The following is a 19,130-nucleotide window of genomic DNA, read 5'->3' on the forward strand; positions in this document are numbered from 1 at the left end:
TAGGCAGTGAGGGGCCGGGGTGGGATGCGTTCGAATCACGCTGGCACTTGACCCATTGCACGGGGGTGGTGGCGCAGACCTGTATGCTGTCGCGGGCCGCACCGACACCACGCCGTAGGTGCTTGACCCCCTCCCCCGGCTCACGACCCGAAGTGGCTCGGCAATGCGGGGTGGGATTGCGGGACGACCTGGCCACCTCCGCACCGAGTGGGGGTGCTAGAACCTGAGGTATCGCGCGCTGAGGTTTCCGTCGCTACCATGACTAAGAAAAAGCAGGAAAAAGAAGGGGAAGTACAAATAGAGGAAGAGGGAAGGATGCGTTCCATCCCACCAAGGCGGTGTTGTGTTGCAGAAATGAAAATACACGGAGCTGGCGAAGATAACAGACAACGACCAGGAGACTTGCGTTGCGAAGCCTACAGCTCCACTCGGCGCGGCGTGGGGTCTGAGCACCTACGGCGGCGTCCCCGCTCAAGGAACTCTCTAGCTGCCACCAATGCCGCAGGCCAACGACGGAGAGAAGCGCTTCACGCGATTGACCTGCTGCAGTCGCGCGAGCTCCTCTTGCAGAAGTGACGTGGACCGAAACACTGGTGTTGTGGTCTCCGACGTGTGGCTCGTGCTTGATCGAGAGGTACCAACCTGACGGCAGTGCATGTTCGGTTCATGCGGCACTGGGATGAAGAGTGATTTTGATGAGAATGAGGTTTGGCGACATGCGTGATGTAAGGCCTCCATAGGAGAGGAGCGATCGCCCGTATGGCTCATGTTTGGGCTACGTCCCGAGCAGGGCGACGATCCTGCGCGTTGCAGGTAGTTCTCCATGGCAGCCACATCGGCCTCTGCATTTCGGTGTTTGGGGGTCCGGATTGACGCAGAGCGAAGGTCGGTGGGGCGGACTGACTTCGAGGAGCGGAACAGCGTGAAGATGGAGGTCCTGTGCCATCCTCGGACTGGGACGGGGATGGGCATGATCAGTGGGGAAGTCATCGGCGTCGGAGCTGGGTCGGCGCGGGTCACCGCTGGGGTTGCCAAGCGTGGTCGGCTGTCAAGCAGATTGACGCCGGCTTTCTGAGATAGGATCATGCGCTCCATCTCGCGCTGCACTGCGTAGTAGAGAAAGATGTATTGGTCCCTGCGCCCCACCATTCCGCTGCGGCACGTCTTCAGGTAGCCAACAATGCGAGGAATGCTAATGTTTACCAGACCAAGCTGAAACTGTGCGAGAGCGATGTGCAGACCAATAAAGACACCCGTGCGCCCAACTCCGCCGGAGCAGTGCACTACGATCGGCGACCGCGTACTACGCGGCGACTTGGCGATGGAATTAATCATCTCCATTAGTGTGACGCTGCTTTGCGGTACCCCTTGATCCGGCCAAGTCAAGTACTGTATATGAAGCACCTCTTTTTCGTCACCACGAACGCTGCGGAGCAACAGGCAACGGTGAACCGAGTTCTGCTGCATGCTCTCCGCAACATGGGTGACAGTCAGCATCCCCATGTCGTACGTCTCGCCTCTCAGGGGCCAGTAGGTTTCACTCTTTATCTTGCCATTCTCCTCCACCGCACAGAGCATCACAATAAAGGCCGAGTCATTCTCGTACACCATGCGCCAAAAGTCCAGCACGGTATTTTTCATTGGCGACTGCGTCGCGATGTACACAAACGGCACGCTGAACTTCTCGCGTGCGTCGACGTAGTTGGCATTGATGTACGCGCCGTCTCCTTGGAAACTGGTCTCGTTCAGGTGCACGATTGTGCCCTCGTTTGGCTTCACATTGGGGAAGCGGTTCTTCACCATGCTCGAACCAAGGGAGGCGCTGTAGTATTCATCCAGGTTGCTCCGGACATATTCGTCGACACGGCGCAGCTTCGCTAGCTCCCGATCGAACCCATCTTCGAGGGTGGGGTAAACACGCTCGCCAAGTCGGCGGAGGTGTGCGTCAAAGCGCTGCTTCTCCTTGCGTAGCCTTTTGTGCATTTTTTCCCTTTTGGCGTTGTTGGCTCCCTATCGTTTTTTCAGATGTGCCAGTCTACGCTAGGCCTTCGAACTTCTCCTCAGGCACTCCACAGGCAACCAAACGCGATAGGCGGCCAACATGAACGGATCACCGACAACCCCACGCACACACTCAAGCAGCCAGAGGAGAGAAAAAAATAGAGAGCCACAACGGGCCCAAAAAAGAGGAGCGAGAAGGAAGAGTGGGGCGCCCACCGGCACACCCACCCACAGAAAAAAATACAACGGCAAACGAGTGATGGGAGCAGCCGTAGTGTCAGAAGTAGACCCGCACGCAAGTAGACGCTACACACACACACACAGACGGGCGCAAACACGAAAACGCAGGTAGGGTGGGAGGAGGAGGAGGAGGAGGGAACGCAACACAGAACGTGCTTGTGTTCCTCCGCAACACTTATGGATGCGCGCAAAATCAAGAACAACACTGATCTCTCCTTCCCTCTCTCGTGCTTTTAGCTCTGAGGGAAAAACGAAGTCGAAAGAGGTGATACGGGAATTTTCAGTGAGGACAAGCGCTACGGTAAAATGCAATGGGGTGTGTAGATGCTGTACCTCCCTGGCGAGGGTTTCTCTGCGCTTCCTTGCTGAAATAGATCGCAAACAACAATTAAGCAAGCACAGCGCAATGCAAAACACGGGGACGGAACACGAACAACAAACCACCCACGGCACTACAGCGACCAAGGAAAAGGAAAAACGAAAGAGGTTGGCTGCGTAAGAGAGAGGGTGGGAGGGGGGTAGGAAACCACTACCACCATAAAGAAGGCTACTGTGTGAGTACGCTGCTCTCCAAGCTGTAGTTCCTCTTTTATACAACTGAAATCAATACTGCAGAGGTGGAGATGGAGTGGGGGTAAGGGAGCGAAGTTCCTCACCCTATGCGTCTGTCCTGCTGCTAGTGGTTCTAGGGCTGTTTATCAGGTTTTTCGTTTTGAATACCTTTTCTCATCTGCGCTTTTCGGTGTGTGAGCGAGGAAGTAGCGCAGTTGTGTAGAATCTACGGATCTACACACACACACACACACACACACACACACACACAAAGGTGCGGTTTTACTGTCCGCAGGCATGCGACATCATGAAGAAACACAGGGAAGTTGAGAAGAGAGAAAGGAGTGGTCGAAAGGTGGTGTGAACGAGGAAGCAGGGAAGGGGGGGGGGGGGACGGTCCCCGTGCGTCAAGCATTGGCGCTTACTTCAGTGTACGCGGTTTTCTCCCCTTCAAGGTAGAGGTGTCGCAAACGGCGACGATGGAGATTTTTCTTCATGTTCTTTTTCACCTCCTCAGCCACTGCGTGCACTCGCGAGGCTCACGAAGCGGCCTACGGGGCACGTACGTTGAGAACACTTGTTTGTTTCCTTTCTCTCACTTCTCGTACCTGCGTGAAGAGCGTGAATGCGCCACGAAAAGGAAGCAGAAGATACAAAAGAAGAAGACGGGTATAACAGGGTGGTTGTAAGTACTAAGCACACACAGCAAGCATGCGGTAACAACAGCCTTTTTTTTCTTAAACGCATTCATTTTACCAGTAATAGTTCCGCCAATAGACGCACCCAGCCACAGCTCACCTATGCCGCTCTGCTGCACCACGGCGACATCCTGGGCTAGGCCGATCCACCAGGCATCGAATCGGGCCATGCGCCTCGCGGGCCCTGCATTCAAAGAGCGGAGGCGGTGGTGTGGATGCATGCCCGGTGAGGTCAGGGAGGAGGCCGGCCAGCCTCAGGCCAGGGCTCTCGGAGTCCCGGTGCTCTGCCTGGGCGCCATGTCTCCCCCCTCAGCCGCTTCCAGCCGCGGCATCCCATCATGCGGTGCGCAGACTCGTCCCATTGGCGTCGGGGGAGACACGGGGTGTGTGATTCGGGGGGCTCCCGTCATGCTTCCGGCACCGGTGCCGCGCCATGCCAGCTGTGGCCGACAGCGCGGGCGCGCCGTGCTCGCACTCTTGCACCCTGTGGTCTGTTGCAGCGTAAAGGAGAGAGACGACAACAGAAGGGAAATTCATAGTGCCATGTCACCACTTCGGGGCTGAGGTGAATGGCAGAGTGCGTGTGAGAGTGTGGCTGCGAAGGCGCATGGCAACGCAACGATGGGGGTAGAGAGAAAAAATAGTGAAAAAAGGCACAAACAAAGAAGCATTGGAAATGGGGTACAGCGGCCGATCGAGCTTTACATGATCAACAGAAAACATGTTGTTTGCAATCGGCTGCTACCCACAAGTGCACGTTGATCTAACCTCCGCGTATACCTTAGATGCACCCACAATATAGTCACGAGCCTGACATATCAAGGTCCAACATCACTGAGTTCCCTCTCTTTTCTGTCTCTTTTCGGGGCTTCTTCTTCAATCCCCTCCCTGCGGTCAGATCAGCAAAGCCCACACACTACACTTTCTCTTGTGGTGTGGCCGGCGTGGCAGCGGCTGCTGCTTGAGCCTCCCGAGAATCCTCGGTGGTTTGTCCATGTGGGGTCAGTCGCGTTGACTCCCCAAGCTTTCCAGGCAGGGATTCCTTGGTAGCACTTTCCTTGTGCATGGCAGAAGTATAGGTGGTTTCTGTCTTCCCAGCGCATAGCATCTGGTCAGGCTCCGTGCGGCTCACCTCCTTCGACACCTCTTCCACTGCCAGGGCAGAGTACGTACGGTCCTCCGTGAGGTCGGCGATGTACGTGATATCGCGACCGAATATCTGGCTGCCGGCCCAGTTCACAATCACGTAGAGCTTGCTACGGATCGAGCCGAGGATCGTCAGGTAGGCGCTCTTCCACACCCAGAGCGCCGCGTACCCGTTCAGGTCAAGCTTCAATTTTTCGCCGAGTGAGACAATGGCGGAGTGGCTGCCGATGGAGGCCATACTTCCCAAACTGCGGTACACAAACGGCTTCGTCATTTGCTTTCCCTTGAGCAAATTATTGATCTCCTTCCCAATGTAGCGGCCCTGGCGCGAGGCGACGGCGGCCAGCGTTGGCAACGGCTTCTCGTTGCTGGCTGCGCAGTCGCCAGCGGCAAACACGTTCGGGATCGGCTTGCTATCGCGCAGAACGCGCAAGTGATCGTCGATAGAGATGCGTCCATGACTTGTCTTGTCGCACTTCAGGGCCTTGGTTATCGGACCCGAGCCGACGCCGGTGCTCCACACCACCAACCCCGTCGGCAGCACCTCGCCTGACTTGGTGAATACCTGCTTGTCTGTGACATTCACTACGGCTGTTTTACGGATCTCGACGCCCAGCTGCTTCAGCCGGAGCTGGCCGTACCGCCGCAGCGTGGCGTCAAAAGAGCCCAGCACTTCGCCTGCCTCCAGCACTGTTACTTTACAGTGAGGCAGGAGTGAGGTGTTGACGTTCTTGATGTCCTCCCTGAAGAAGTCGGCGAGGTTGGCGGCAAACTCGATACCAGTCGGCCCGCCACCCACCACTACCGTGTGCAGCAGCCGCTTCGCCTCCTCGATCGAGGTGGTCGGAAGGTTGGCAGCCATGATGTTCTGCACGAGGCGCTTGCGGATGCCGCGGGCCTCGGTCACCTCACGCAGGAAGAATGCCCTTTCCTCCACACCAGGGATGTTAAACGTGTTGGGTTTGGCACCGTGGGCCATGATGAGGTAGTCATATGAGACGCTGAAGGTGTTAACTGGCACGTTCTTCGAGCCGCCAACAACGCCGATGCCGACGCACTTTACTTGCTTCTCGTCGAAATCCACGTCGTAGATGACGCTGCGGAGGAAGCGGTGCGGCAGCTTTGCAAGAGCAGGCTGAATGTTGGTGATGGGCTCACACACGGAGCGGAACTCAAGCGTACCAGTCGTCGTCTGCGGCAGTAGTGGGGTGAATACCATGTGGTTTCGGGTTGAGATGACCTGAATGTTGCACAACTTGGGGTTGAGGTGGTGAGCGGCGTAGCAGCCGGCCCAACCCGTGCCTAACACCACCACGTTTGGGTTCGCCAGCCGCAGCATCGTGTTGCGCAGCATGATTGAGAATTTTTTTTTTTTGTGTGTGTGTGTGTGTGTGGGGGGGAGGGCAGGCCTACTATAGAATGCAATGAGACACGGCGATGACCGCAACTTTTGGGCCTTGTTGAGATCACGAGCTTTGCCGGGCTGCCTATTAATCGAGAAAAGACGAAGTGTGGGTGGGAGATTAAACCTACGCGCACACAGGCACAGGCGCGGTGGAACAGGCGCTGTCGAAGAGAACAAAGAGGACAAAAATACACGAAAGGGAATTAGGCGAAAGCGTGCACAGACAAGGGAGGAATCGACGGGGAACGAACAGAGAGGGAGTGACTTTACAGCAAGCAAGATGGGCGCCTACAAGTTCAAAGGACCTGATAAGCAGGAGTGTGTCTGTACAAGGGACATACAAGCGAGGATAGTCGATCAAGGAGGACTGAGTCCGCGAAGGTGCGAACGAAGAACGGTGGGTTTCAGGGTGAACAATGAAAAGGACCTCGTGCAAGGAGTAGGGAAAGAAGAGAAAAGGTGCGTGTGTGTGTGTGTGAGGGGAAGGGGGGAGAGGCTGCACGAGACCGACACCGTTGCTCGGACGATCGCGTGTCTCTCCGTCCGTGAATAGTTGCCGTATGCGCTAATCTAGGATGAGCACGGGCACAGAAGTAGAGAAATGAGGTGAATACGAAATCGTACGCGTCTTAGTTAGTGTTCTTGTGTGTGTGCGTGTATATATGTGCGTGAAGAGGCGGGAAGAGAGAGAGAGCGCGCGCCAAAAAAAAAAAGTAAAAAAAAAAACAATTAAGCTTCTGTGTAGTAGTGCTTACATGTAAGAGAAGAAAAGCAATCCACAACACGATGCGCAACAACACAGAGGGAGAGAAGAGGGGGAATGAAGGAATCGGAGTTGTAGGGGCGAGGTACGTTACTAGGCGCCACGTAACAGAAAAACAACAACAACAGAACGGACAAGGCCCAGACACGTGCCAACGTCAACTGCTGAAAGATCCCTGCTGATTAGTTGAGAAGTACACTGGACTTCGCTGTGCTTGGCTGTAGATCTTCGCTTTTTATGTTATTTTCAAGGTGTAAAAGGAGGGAAGGGGAAGAAGGCGAGTGCCAGTGAATTTCTACAAATGCCGAGCGGTGCGTGATAAGAGTGATGGTGGGGAATGGTGAGGTGTGAAGGAGAGAAGGAAACACCAACGGTGGGGACGAGGGGAGTAGTAGAAGCAGCAGCACAAAGAGATGATGAAGGAAAAAAAAAGAACGTCACACTGCATTAGGGAATGGTAACTCCTCAGCCTCTGAGTCCCAGCCGTGTACTGAGACGTGCATATCAGTACGCGCAGAAGACACGTAGGGGTCACCCCCGTAGTGAAAAATGGTGACCGAAAAAGGGATGTGGGGCGTTGCCCCTCTCTCCCTACTGAGTGCCGTGGCACCTCAACAAGGGTGGAGCCGCTTTTCCCATTATGTGAGAAGGACCCACATCACCTCCACTTATTCGTGTGCTTCGCGTTGTTTGGCAGATGTGCAGGTCATGCATTACGATGAGAGGAAAAGAGAAAAGCCAGCAGTCAGGCATTCCTCCATGTGTATATGTGTGTGTGTGTGCCTGCCTGGTTGCGTTATTCATGTGCAGACGCGCAGCTTCTCTTACACCAGAGACGTGTTCATACACTCGTTGGACCGTCGTTGTCCTTTGTTTTCTTTCGGTTTAGCAAACAAAACATACACGCTTCCCCCCTTTTTTTCGTTCTTCTTCCCTGCTGTTACTCGTTATGTCGCGACCACTCATCCTCCTCTACGAGTGACTCGAGCGGCTGTAGGTCATCTCCGTGCTTTGGCATGAAGTGCTCCGGATGCCCCACCGTCTCGAGGCTCTCCTCCGAGTGCATGCGGTAAATGGCGTCGGCAAGCAGCTTTGCGATGGAAATGACCTTAATCTTCTTGCACTTCTGGCGAGACTCCTCCTGCGGAATGCTATCTGTAACCACCACCTCGACAAGCGCATCGCACTGCGTGAGGCGCTCACACGCAGGGTCGGTGAAGATGCCGTGCGTCGCATAGGCGTGCACCTCTTTTGCTCCGTACTCCTTCAGCACCTCCGCCGCCTTGCACAGCGTGCCGGCCGTGTCGATCATGTCATCCACAATGATGCACACACACCCTTCAACCTCTCCGACCAGCTGCATCGACTCGACCTGGTTAGCCACGACGCGGCGCTTCAGAATTGTGACAATGCGACTGGCGCCAATGCGGTCGCCCATGCGGCGTGCCCGGCTCACCGCGCCGGCGTCTGGTGCCACAACCACCAAACTGTTCGGAGTGAAGTTCTTCTGCTTGACGTACTCGGCGAACTCGGAGCTGGGGCTGAGGTCGGCTACCGGACATCCGTGGAAGAAGCCTTGAATCTGGCCGCAGTGCAGGTCCATTGTCACGACGCCGTTGACGCCCATCTCCGTCACCATCCGTGCCACGGCGGATGCGCTGATCGGCACGCGGCCTGTGTGCTTGCGGTCTTGGCGAGCGTACCCGTAGTGCGGAATCACGGCGATCACGCGACGCGCTGACGACAGCTTCAGGGTGTGAATGATTAGCAGCAGCTCCATCACCGCCTGATTCACGTTCGTGCCGGTGCTATTGCCGCAGGTGGGCTGAATGACGAAGAGGTCGTCACCACGAATGGACTCGAGAATCTTCACAATCGTCTCCCCGTTAGCAAAGCTTCCGACGCGGCTGGCGGTGACAGGGATGCTGAGGTAGCGGCACACGTCCTCGGCGAGCTTCGGGTTTGCATTGCCGTGCACTACGCGGAGGGAGCCGTTGCGACTGCTGCACGGTTCCATGGCGGATAAAGGAGAGCAGGGAAGCAAAACAAGAACCAAATATCCTAGAGAAGCTATGAAGGGGTGAGATTCGTGTACGTTAGCCAGTCGGAGTCTTGCAAATACTGTGACTGTTTCTCCCCTTTCGTTTCGGTACACGAACAGTTCACTGAGCAGTGTTTTTTTTGACAAGAGTCCGATCTCGACCTTGGCAGGGACACACAAGAATCGGGGAAGCCAAGAGGAGGGGAGGGGGAGGGTCGGTGGGAGAGAGAGGGAGCAGGGAGAAGGGGAGCACTGCCACGTTTCGGTTTTTGCTATGAGTTTGACGAGATGGCCTTGCTGATCGAGTGGGCCTCTTGAGTCGTGTGTGTATATATGCGTGTGTGTGTGTGTGTCTGAAATCTACGCGACACAGATGTTTTCCATGTGCACCGGCGAGTATGATGGGTGGAGAGAAAGAAAGAGGGAGGGGAACGCAATTAGAGCGAACAACAACGCTTAAGAGGAACGAACAGATGAAACCCCGTTCAACTGAATGCGCTAGTCTTTTCCCTGGCTTCTGCGTTCTCCTTACGTAGGTGAGGTGTTCCTGAACTCTGACTTATTATTTAGTGGAGCGGGGGTTCAAAACGATACGCTGCGCGTTTGTGTGCGTGTGTGTCCAAGCGCCACGCTTGATGAGTGTGCTTGCCAAGTAGTCTGCGTCTACGCAGAGAGCGAGGAAGGCTCCACCTTTAAAAGGCACCGAGACGGAGCGAGAGAGAGAGAGAGAGAAGAGAGAGAAAAAAAAGAGCTGGAGAGATACGCGTCCAGGTGCAAATGCACCAGAGACGAGAGCGTCAACAAACGAGGGGAGAAAACCACAACTGGGCACCCTCCCCCCCTCTGCCCAAACCCTTACACTGGTGCTGGATGGATGCTGTCCTGCCTTCCCGATTTACCACAGCTCTGAAGAGCACAGACGCGGCGTGTGTTTCGAGGTCGTTAGCAGAGGAGTGTTGAGCTGGGGCTTGCAGTACCGTGCGCGGTGTCGTTCGCACGCATAGGTGCTTGCATGGTCGCTGCTCGTTAATGGGCTGTTTTTGCGAGAGGCAAGTTGTGTGACGGTAGGCAACAAAGCGAGAAGAGGGCGACAAACAAGACAACGACCCATACCCATACGCACGCACAGTTTATACAGCGACATCACTGCAGCCGTGTCAGAGTGGTTCACAAATCTCCCTTGCTCTCCGATCGAGATCTTGACATGAAGGATGCGTAGATGGCGTCCAGCAACTTCTGCTGATACTGAGCCGGTGTGCGGGTGACAGAGTTGTCGTCCTCGTGAGCGCGTAGGCCCGCACTGAGCAGTCTCAGATCCTCCACTGCCGAGCACGGGCACGCTTGCAGCGCCTGTTGGAAGGACGCCTCCATCTCGCGCACCTGCTCCGCGTGCAGTGGCTGGAACCTGATGCGGCGATCGATACGGCCAGGCCGCAGCAGCACCTCGGCAAACGGAATGCGACTTGTGTCGTTTGTGGTGATCAAGAGCAGCCGCCCCTCGCTGCTGGAAACGCCGTCCAGGGCATTCAGTAAGGCACTCAGGGACATGGCAGAGCGAGGGCCGCCACCAATGTCCGTCGAGTAGGGCGATGCAGGGGCAGTCGAGGTCGTCTCGGCTGCAGCCGCAGTAGCAGCTGCGTCGCTCGCCTTAGGTGAGCCAGCGCTCCTTCCAACCCCAGATTGTGTCTTTAGAACATTTTCGAGATCCTCGATGAGTAGAATCGACCGGCGCGGCAGGCTACTGGTGAGCGACAGCAGCGCGTCGTCGTCCATGTGGTCGCTGCGGAGAGAGAGGATGTGGACGGGGAGTCCCAGCTCCCCAGCGAGCGCCATCACAAAACTCGTTTTGCCAGTACCGGGCGGCCCCTCGAGCAGGTATCCACGACGCCACGGGATTCCGAGCGCTGCGTACGTGCCTTTTAGCTGCAAAAAAAGCCGCGCCTCCTCGACAACAGCCTTGGTCTCCGTTGGGAGGTACAGTGTGGACAGTGGCCGCCGGATGCGCTCGGACAGGAGATGCCACCGTGGACCGTAGCCCTCGCTGAGGTAGATGTGCACTGTGTTGCGTACATTTGCCCTCCACGACTCCTGCACATGGGCCATGAACTGTTCCACCACGGCCCGGCGGCGCGTGAAGAAGGTCAAGGTCAGCTTGTCGTTTTCGCGATCAACACGATTGGCCGCTGCAGCCTTCTGCTTAGATGAATCTTCTGCACGTGTAATATACACCCACGTCGATCCGAAGCGGAGCAGGTGACTCCCGTAGCCCGGTACCAGCATGACGCGCGCATCAGCGTCCGCACTAGCGGCGGCGTCGTCTGACAGCGACGACGGCACATCACCCCCTACCATCCTCTGCTCGTCTTGCACCGTGATCGGCTTTAAGCCTAGGTTTCGAATACGCTGCCCACGCGGCTGACGGCCCATCCAATCCACAATCATGGCAAACTCCTGCGAGGACGAGCGCACCTCTAGCGTCGTTACAACGCTGTTTTTGATGGCGTGCCACACGGCTGACTTCTGAGCTGTGAAGAAGTCCCACAGGGCGGACAGGAGGAAGATGGCAACAACAAGCCCAATCACTTGGTTGTTCCCCAGTGGGCCACTACTAGCACCAGCCTTCCTGCCTTCACCGTCGTGGCGCTCTTGGTCCCATGTCCTGCTTGTAAAACGGTCGCCGCGCTGCTGACGCGCACGTCGTCTTTCCCTGCCGTGCCGATGCCGAGCGTCGCTGCGGTTGTCTGGTGGTGGGGATGCAAACGCTGGTAGGAAGTTCACCTCCTTTCCAGGGCGACGGTAAAGGAGCGCCATGAGCCCCGTTGGGGACGTGAGGAGGTCGGACGGGTTCGGCATGTTAAAGTGCCTTCTTGCAACGCGCAGCGGATGGCGTGCAGAGCACGCGCTGTTGAGCGCGAAGGAGCTGCGAGACGCCACCGACGCATCGATGCGCCGTGCGGCCACGAACCCGTGTTGCCGCATGCGCGTTTTCGATCGCTTACGCGTGCGTCTCTGTGCGTTTAAGTGTGTCTGGGCACGCTCACACGCAGTGAGCGTGCCGCTGTTTAATGAATTAAGGACTAAAAGAAAGGGGGCGGGGTGAAAAGGAAAAAAAAAGAGAGAAGAACTGTTCTAATGGCGTGGTTGAGGATGGAGGTGCACCGTACTAGGAGTGCTTCAGGGAGGCGTGCCGTACCAAGAGCAGCAGTCGCGGTTCACAGAGTCGTGAGTCAGCGAGTGCAAAGAGAGGAAGAGGATCCTCTCAAGTGCCCCCAAGGCGCTGCGTGACACGAGCACGAACGGTGGGGAAGCCTACCGCAGCTTCCTCATCAGATACCGGTGTTGCTTTCGTCGCCATTGTCTTGCCGCGTCGCTCGCGCATCACACCTCAATAATCTCATACCCGTCTGTTAGACGGGCGTAGACGCCATCGGCAGCGTTGGTGGCGCGTTCTTCTACACGCCCGACAATCCACGACGGACACCCGCCATCGGCCTCCGTGAGTTCCGCGCAGAACGCCTCCGCCGCAGTGGTGCTCGGGAACGCCACCAGCAGCCCGCCGCTCGTCTCCGCCGAATACCCTTCGAGGAGACGGTACTTGTCATTCATCCGCTTCGAGGCAGCCACGGCAGTCTTGAACATCGGTAGTCTTTCCAGTACGAGGCAGAGTGAGCGCGGCGCATCGCCGACGTTCTGAGCTGCGCCAAAGTTGTTTGCGTGCCCCAGAATGCCAAAGCCGGTCACATCAGTGGCCCCGTGCGCGCTGTGCTTCCCCATTAGCCGAGCCCCTTCGCGGTTCAGGCGCCGCATGCTGTCTGTGGCCATGTTGTACAGCTCCTCGATCTCGCCGGGAGTGATATGCTCAGCGATGGCTTCCTCGTACAGTGGGGTGGGCCGCAGCAGCCACTGCTTGAGATTCACGGCAACCTGGCATCCCAGCGGTTTCGTCAGCACTAATACGTCTCCAGCGCGCAAGAGACCACTTGGTCGCACCATCTCCACCTCTGATACAACCGCTATGGCCACCCCGCCGATCAGCGGCCACGGGTTCATGACTGTCTGCCCGCCTGTGACCGTCGTCGCCGCCAACTGCGCCCGCTCCGCAAAACCCTTCATGATTTCCCGTGTCGTGACCATGCGCTCATGCTCGTCCATGTCGGTGCTAGCCGCGAGCAGCATCAGCATCGTATCACAGTGTGAGATGCCCATGCTGTACAAGTCTGACAAGACGTTTGCAGCCCCGATTTGTCCCTGAAGGAACGGATCCGACACGCTGGGGAAGAAGAAGTCCGTTGTAGAGACGAGGAACAGCGCCTCACCTTTGCTGTTCGTGTGGTGCAGAGGCACAATGCTGCAGTCCATACCGACGTCCTCCTGCCCAGGCGTTGTTGAGACTTCCTGCAGCAGGGCCAGCAGCTTCGGCTGCGGCAGTTTGCAGCTGCACCCCTTTAGGCGTGTGTAGTCGGTGAGCTGGAACTCAGCAGGGAGGCCTAGAGAGATGGGGTCAAAACGTGGCTTCTTGAGATCGGCCGTCCCGTTCGACTCCTCTGCGGAGGACTGCGGTCGCTTGTGGGACATGGGGAGGGGTGCTGCTGCCGCTTCTCCACACTTCGCGAAGAAAAGAAAAACAAAACACCTTTACGGAACTGAGGGCCACTCTGTCCAGCGGTGCAAGCGGGTAGGGGGCAGGGATGAGGGGAGACAGCGCAGCAGTGATGGGGGATATAGCGTGGAGAGAGCATTGATCTTATATGTCGGTGGAGTGTTCCGGCGCCGCATGACAACCACATCACGCTACCCCCTCCTTCCCCCCGCCCTTTGTGCACCACAGTCACGAGGAAGAAGTACACTTCGTTCACGGTGCGGCGAGTGCCTCCACGTCGTTGCTACAGGTACTGTTTGTCCATTTTTCTTCACAAGGGAGGGGTGGGGAGGGGGGTGGGGAGGTTTCTGATGATCACTGCCACCACTGCGCAGTGTTAGTAAGCATCCCAACCAAGGTCTGCGCCTGCCACGCAAAAACAACAACAACAATAACAGCAATAACAACAACACAACGCCTCCCATCTGTTACCATTCAGGCAGTGGCTGGTGCAGAGTAGAGGTCTACAGGTCTTCGAGAAACTCGTTGAGCTCGGTGTCTTCCTCTTCAATCGGTGCCTCCTCGCGCACCCGTTTTCGACCCTTCTCCGCCCCCGCCTCGTCGTCGCCCGCTGCAGCCGCCTTCTCCGCGGCTGCCTTCTTCCGTTTCTCCGCCGCTGTCATCCACGTACGCGGATCGTAGCGGCCGTCCACCTGGGCCATGCGGCGGCGGTTGTTCTCCCGGAACTCGACTGCCTCCGGCTCATCGGACAGAATCCACTCGATGCGCTCGGCAGCGGTTTGCAGATCCTCTTCCGTGGTGGCGGTGATGCGCACGTGTGGGTCTTCCAGCGCCATGGCGGCCGCATTCGGGTTTGTGTCCTTTAGCGGATTGGTGATGCCACGCCCAACCAGCACGATGTGGCAGTTTGTCTCCTTCTCCAGTTGCTGATGCACCAAGCCCCGCGGGCCGATGAGAGCACCGAAGTCGCCCGTTTCGATCTGCTCCGCTGTGAAGTAGATGCGACGGTTGATGTCCTTGGACTTGTTGGCCGCGTACTCGGCCCGTTCCACGTAAGTGCGCAGGAGCTTGCTAATGTCGTCCATGACACGCAGTCGCTTTTCCATCACCACATTCTCAGGCGTGTTGGTGCGGTTTCCACTCGCGTCGTACTCCGGCTCCAGTGGGATGTTGCGGAAGTACGCAGCGCACGTGTTGGTGGCGAGCATGCGTTGCATATCATTCGCTAACACACGGAGAAGAAAGGCGCGCAGAAACTGCCCATCTTCGTGCATGAGGGCTTCAGAGGGAACGTAGCTCGGTACTTGCAAGTTCGTATAGCGCGACTCGCTCCACCGCGATACGGTCTCCTTCGGCATAGGCGTGAAGGTGCAGAGAAAAGCTTAAAAGAGAGTCGTCAAACTGAGGAACTCAGTCGTGTGTTTCCTGATAGGGGTACGAAAAAAAAAACACACACACACACGACGTTGAGTGACAAAGAGGCGAGGAGGAAACCAGAAAGGGAAATGGAAGAGGATGAAGCAATGTGCGACTGGGCTGTCAGAGTAGAGAAGCCTATCGATGGCAGCGAAACATGTTTGTGTAATTGAGTGGCTCGTTTCCTCCTCCTGCAGAGACGGATGTAAAAAGACCAAGAAAGAAAGAGGCACACCAGTCTAGCTTAGTTTGCCTGCTGCCCCGCAGTAGTTGGGCATGTGATGTCACCTTCACTGACTGCACACATGCTTCAGTTTCTTCGGGAAGGAAGGACTGTGCCCAAGCACGCCCATGTAGAACCAACAGTCACGTATCACTGATAGGTGATGTTGTGTGTCACATCGTCGCCGTCTTTGGAAACAGCAAACCAGACTGCATTGCCGTCGATGTCGCCGATGTGCGGAGACCCGGCTCCCCACTTCGCTACGTACTCGTCAACAGCCTCGCGACAGCCTTGCCAGTAGTGATAGTCGTCGACTTGCACTATGCGATAGGGGTATGGGCTTCCGCCCATGCCCCTATCGCCTGCTGTGCGACGGCGCATTACAGGTACAATAAGTTCTAGTGCTGCACGCGTGGACGCATACCAGTCGGCATCAACGTGAAGAAGTGCAACGCCGTCTCGCTGGACGTCGCTGCGCGACAGTAGCCGCGCTGGAATGGAGTCGGCAAAGAGCCCCTCAATCACCACGAGTCGGTCTTCGACAGCAAAGTGTCGCGCAAGCTGCTGCACGTGCGTCGCCGGCGAACGGCACGTGCCGGTTCCCCACGACGCCGTCGCCTCGTCTGGGCTCCGCGGGGGTTTGAGCTGCGAAGAAGACGATGCACTGACAGGGATGCTGGCAAGGCAGTCTTTTGCGGTGGGAGACGGCATACCAGTGAAGCTGTCGAGAGCGAATACACGCCGCAGCGGCGACGTAAGAATGCCGCATGAATTCTCTGCTTCCGCTAGCACAACGGCCATCAGTACAGCCGACCCGCCACCTGCAGTTCCGCACTCCACAACATGTCCTGGATCCCCGTTCCTGCTGTCTTTCATGTCAAGACGCGCAAGACGGTCAACTGCCTGGTAGAGGTGCAGAAGTCGAGGCCACGTCAGCATTGTGGAGTCGAGCAGGGCGTCGAAGAGAAGGGAAAACAAGGGGTACTGCTTTCGAACCTCTGCCGGCGGTGCCAAGAGAGGCCGTGCGGTGTCGTTGACTTGATGCAGCAGTGCTTGCGCCTCGTGATGTTGGGGATGCAGACGCAGCTCTTCCAGCAGGCTCTGCCGCGCAGCTAGCAGGTTGCTCTTCTTGTCGAAGAGGAAGCACAGTGCACGTGCGAAGTCGACACCCTGCACGGTACACAACGCTGCCTTGAGCTTGTTGAGGCGAGGAAGCGCCGCGGCGACCCGTCCCCGATGGATGTCGTGAAGACACTCCTCCACCGTCACGGCAGCTGCAGTGCAATAGAGAGGTACCGTGCGCCACATCCGGGACAACGCGCCGTGGGGGGGGGGTAGTTGTGTGGTGGGGTGCTCTGCACGCACACGTAGATGGAGGGGATAACGAGAACTACCGAAAAGGGCGAGGGGGGATATGTGAGAAGAGACGCTGTCGATATGCCATTCGACCACAGCAGACGTGCAAGGCAAGGCGCATCGAAAATAAAACAACGAAAGCTGCAGGCGCGTGCAGCGTTCAAGTATGGCGGAGAGAGAAGTGTGTCTGCTGACTACACGTCGCCAGGCGATCAAGTTGGTGCTCACGAGACGATGACCATACGCACCCTCATGCATCCGTGCATACGCAGCTCTCACGCCTCTCTTGCTTTCTTGTTCATGCTCGTAAGCGTGTCTGTCACGACACTGTCAGCGATAGTGTACATCAAATGGGGTGGCCAGGGAGAAAAACGAGCGCGGCCGCAGAGCTGGCCTCTCCACACAGTCGCTTTTTCTGTCACGCTCCACGTCACAGCACTCCTTGGAATAACAGTGGCATATAAGCACTAACAGAGAGTGAAAAAGGAGTGCTATCCGAACGAGAGTGAGGGAAATGCATCTACCGTTCTTGACCGAGGGGATGGTGGGGGACGGGCTGCGTGTCGTCGCGCACGCGGCGCCTGCGGGGATAGCCAGTCCCGTCTACTTGATCAACTTCACCATGAGCGTGCAACTCTTCTTCACGCCCAAACTTGCAAAAGTGAGCTGATGGTCATTCCACTCTTGCTTCAGCGGAAAGGCTTGATACAGCTCGTAGCGGACTGTCTGGAAGTTCGGTGCTGCGGCAACGAATTCTTTGCGCAAGGCTGCCACTGTGTCCTCTGGGGCCATGTGCAGCTTGATCTTCTGTCCATTGGGGAGGCGTATGAGAACCGCAATGAGGTTACCCACGAACATTGAACTGGTAGCGACGGTAGCCGCATTCACGAGCGAGGCGGATCGCTGCTGCTGCGTCACTTTCTGACAATACGCGACCTCGGCAGCACTGACATGCTTGATCGTTCTCGAAACTTGAGACGCTGACGAGCTGGTTGCCGCCACTCCCATCAAGGCCGCCACATCGTTGCGCACTGAGACCAGCTGACCGCCTGCGGTCATTGTTTGCGCTGGCACCTTCTTCAGAAATTCCTCTGCACTCACAGGGGCGTAGTCGATATTCTTCTTCTGCTCGTCTAGTGTGTGGACGCGATGAGGATTGCGGCCGGAGTTCGGTCGTGCCCCACCGAGTCGCCGACCGCCTTCCTTTGGGAACAACGGCCCTGCGTTTTCAAGGGACGCGACCCCACTACCATGTGCGGCACCAATACGATGTGTTTCGCACGTTTCGCTGGTGCGGTCCACCACTTCAATCGGAAACCCATCGGGGTACCTTTCCTTGAACTCGTACGGATAAAAGCCCTCGATGAGATCATCCAGGAAGGCGTCGCACAGTGCCCAGCCGTACGGGCGGAAGGGCCCTTGGTTCACGCAAATACCGTTCTTGTAGACTACGACCCGTACAGCATCGCGCTCGCGGATGCCAGCCTGGTTGCCCTCCCTGACAACGCCTTTCCAGCCCACGTAATCGGATAGAATGCGCGCATTCTTTGTGAGCAGTTCCACATCCACGGTGCCGACCGAGTGCCGAGAATGCGGCGGCTTCGGAGACGAGCCTGCGACAGCGGAGGCAGCGTTGCGGTTGTCCGGCAAGCCGCCGACCCTTTGGGGAGTGAGGTGCACGGTGTCGGGCCGCCCCGTATCCACACGGTGTGTCGGACCCGCCTTCCCGGTTGCCTTGGCGCCGTCGTCGCTGTGGTGGTCCTTGAAATTGCCGCTAAAAAGGTCGACCTTTACAGCGCGTAACGGCGTGACCGGCGCGTGCGAGGGTGAGGCTTGGGTACTGTGGGTCACTTTTCCCACGCGGTTGAGGGGTGGTGGTGGGTGGTTGTTTGTGGCGTTGGATGCACGCGCGTGTGCGGCCTCCTTCTCTCGCAGCTGCGCCTCGAGCAGTTCCTTCTCGTCGTAGAGCGTTAACACCGCCGTCTCTGCCTCCTCACGCAGCTCACGTTCTCGATGATAATTGTCGTTGAGTTGGCGGTACTTGGCATGCAGCTCTTGCAGTTCTGCCTGGTATGCCTTTTGCTTGGACTCCAGGTCCTTGAGGCGTGCCGCCATGGCGGCGACAAGGTTGTCACTGTTGGCGCTGCTGCCGGCACGCACCCGCGCGCGCAGCTGGTGCGCAAAGGGTTCCTTGTCTGTGTGCACATCCCCAGCTACGGCCCCTGGGCCTGAGAGCCGACCAACTGGCGACAGTGACGCGCGACGTTGGCGAAGTACATCTTGCAGTAGCTCTCTCCGTGTGGCATCGTCGAGCACGTCTGGGGAGAGCAGAAGCGCGTCTGAGGGGTGACCGCCCTTCTTTGGCGGGTTCGCTCGAAAGAGCTGCGGCGAGCCAGGCGGCTTCGACCCACGCTGGCGACCGTTGTCCATTCTACAAAAATAAGATAGAAGAAGCGAGGGAGGCAGAGGTGTGGCAAACGCAACCGAGAAGTGTGGGCTCGGACAGTAAAAGCGCAACCCCGCGCAAGACAAACGGGCCCTGCCTTTCGGATCAGGTGAGGCTAAACGACACAGCTGCGTACCCCACGTGCCGCTCCTGCCCTTGATGATTGGCTTTGCCATGCCGAGGGGGGAGGGGAGAGGGAAAAGACGAGATGCGAGAGGGTGAGAGAGAGAGAGAGAGAGCGAG

The 19,130-nt window shown here is 57.2% G+C and overlaps 8 protein-coding genes across 8 annotated transcripts; all 8 read right to left on the reverse strand.

Annotated features, from left to right (window-relative positions):
- Nucleotides 1–483: 483 nt before the first annotated feature.
- LBRM_35_5630 (putative tyrosine specific protein phosphatase) lies at nucleotides 484–1,983 on the reverse strand (the record flags this gene model as incomplete). Its single annotated transcript, XM_001569127.1, has 1 exon — nucleotides 484–1,983. One exon carries the CDS (start codon nucleotides 1,981–1,983, stop codon nucleotides 484–486), a length of 1,500 nt encoding a protein of 499 aa, XP_001569177.1.
- Nucleotides 1,984–4,407: 2,424 nt separating this feature from the next.
- Nucleotides 4,408–5,991, reverse strand: LBRM_35_5640 (putative NADH dehydrogenase; the record flags this gene model as incomplete). The annotated part of the gene is made up of 1 exon (XM_001569128.1): nucleotides 4,408–5,991. One exon carries the CDS (start codon nucleotides 5,989–5,991, stop codon nucleotides 4,408–4,410), a length of 1,584 nt encoding a protein of 527 aa, XP_001569178.1.
- Nucleotides 5,992–7,745: 1,754 nt separating this feature from the next.
- On the reverse strand, nucleotides 7,746–8,822 carry LBRM_35_5650 (putative phosphoribosylpyrophosphate synthetase; the record flags this gene model as incomplete). Its single annotated transcript, XM_001569129.1, has 1 exon — nucleotides 7,746–8,822. One exon carries the CDS (start codon nucleotides 8,820–8,822, stop codon nucleotides 7,746–7,748), a length of 1,077 nt encoding a protein of 358 aa, XP_001569179.1.
- A 1,191-nt stretch (nucleotides 8,823–10,013) lies between these two features.
- Nucleotides 10,014–11,657, reverse strand: LBRM_35_5660 (conserved hypothetical protein; the record flags this gene model as incomplete). The annotated part of the gene is made up of 1 exon (XM_001569130.2): nucleotides 10,014–11,657. The coding sequence occupies one exon, from the start codon at nucleotides 11,655–11,657 to the stop codon at nucleotides 10,014–10,016; it is 1,644 nt and encodes a 547-aa protein (XP_001569180.1).
- Nucleotides 11,658–12,224: 567 nt separating this feature from the next.
- On the reverse strand, nucleotides 12,225–13,421 carry LBRM_35_5670 (putative selenophosphate synthetase; the record flags this gene model as incomplete). The annotated part of the gene is made up of 1 exon (XM_001569131.1): nucleotides 12,225–13,421. One exon carries the CDS (start codon nucleotides 13,419–13,421, stop codon nucleotides 12,225–12,227), a length of 1,197 nt encoding a protein of 398 aa, XP_001569181.1.
- A 528-nt stretch (nucleotides 13,422–13,949) lies between these two features.
- On the reverse strand, nucleotides 13,950–14,804 carry LBRM_35_5680 (putative branch point binding protein; the record flags this gene model as incomplete). The annotated part of the gene is made up of 1 exon (XM_001569132.1): nucleotides 13,950–14,804. One exon carries the CDS (start codon nucleotides 14,802–14,804, stop codon nucleotides 13,950–13,952), a length of 855 nt encoding a protein of 284 aa, XP_001569182.1.
- A 431-nt stretch (nucleotides 14,805–15,235) lies between these two features.
- On the reverse strand, nucleotides 15,236–16,393 carry LBRM_35_5690 (conserved hypothetical protein; the record flags this gene model as incomplete). The annotated part of the gene is made up of 1 exon (XM_001569133.1): nucleotides 15,236–16,393. The coding sequence occupies one exon, from the start codon at nucleotides 16,391–16,393 to the stop codon at nucleotides 15,236–15,238; it is 1,158 nt and encodes a 385-aa protein (XP_001569183.1).
- Nucleotides 16,394–17,044: 651 nt separating this feature from the next.
- On the reverse strand, nucleotides 17,045–18,871 carry LBRM_35_5700 (conserved hypothetical protein; the record flags this gene model as incomplete). The annotated part of the gene is made up of 1 exon (XM_001569134.2): nucleotides 17,045–18,871. The coding sequence occupies one exon, from the start codon at nucleotides 18,869–18,871 to the stop codon at nucleotides 17,045–17,047; it is 1,827 nt and encodes a 608-aa protein (XP_001569184.2).
- Nucleotides 18,872–19,130: the final 259 nt, after the last annotated feature.

The sequence above is a fragment of the Leishmania braziliensis genome, chromosome 36 (genome assembly GCF_000002845.2).
Source record: "Leishmania braziliensis MHOM/BR/75/M2904 complete genome, chromosome 36".
NCBI classification, from domain to species: Eukaryota; Euglenozoa; class Kinetoplastea; order Trypanosomatida; family Trypanosomatidae; genus Leishmania; species Leishmania braziliensis.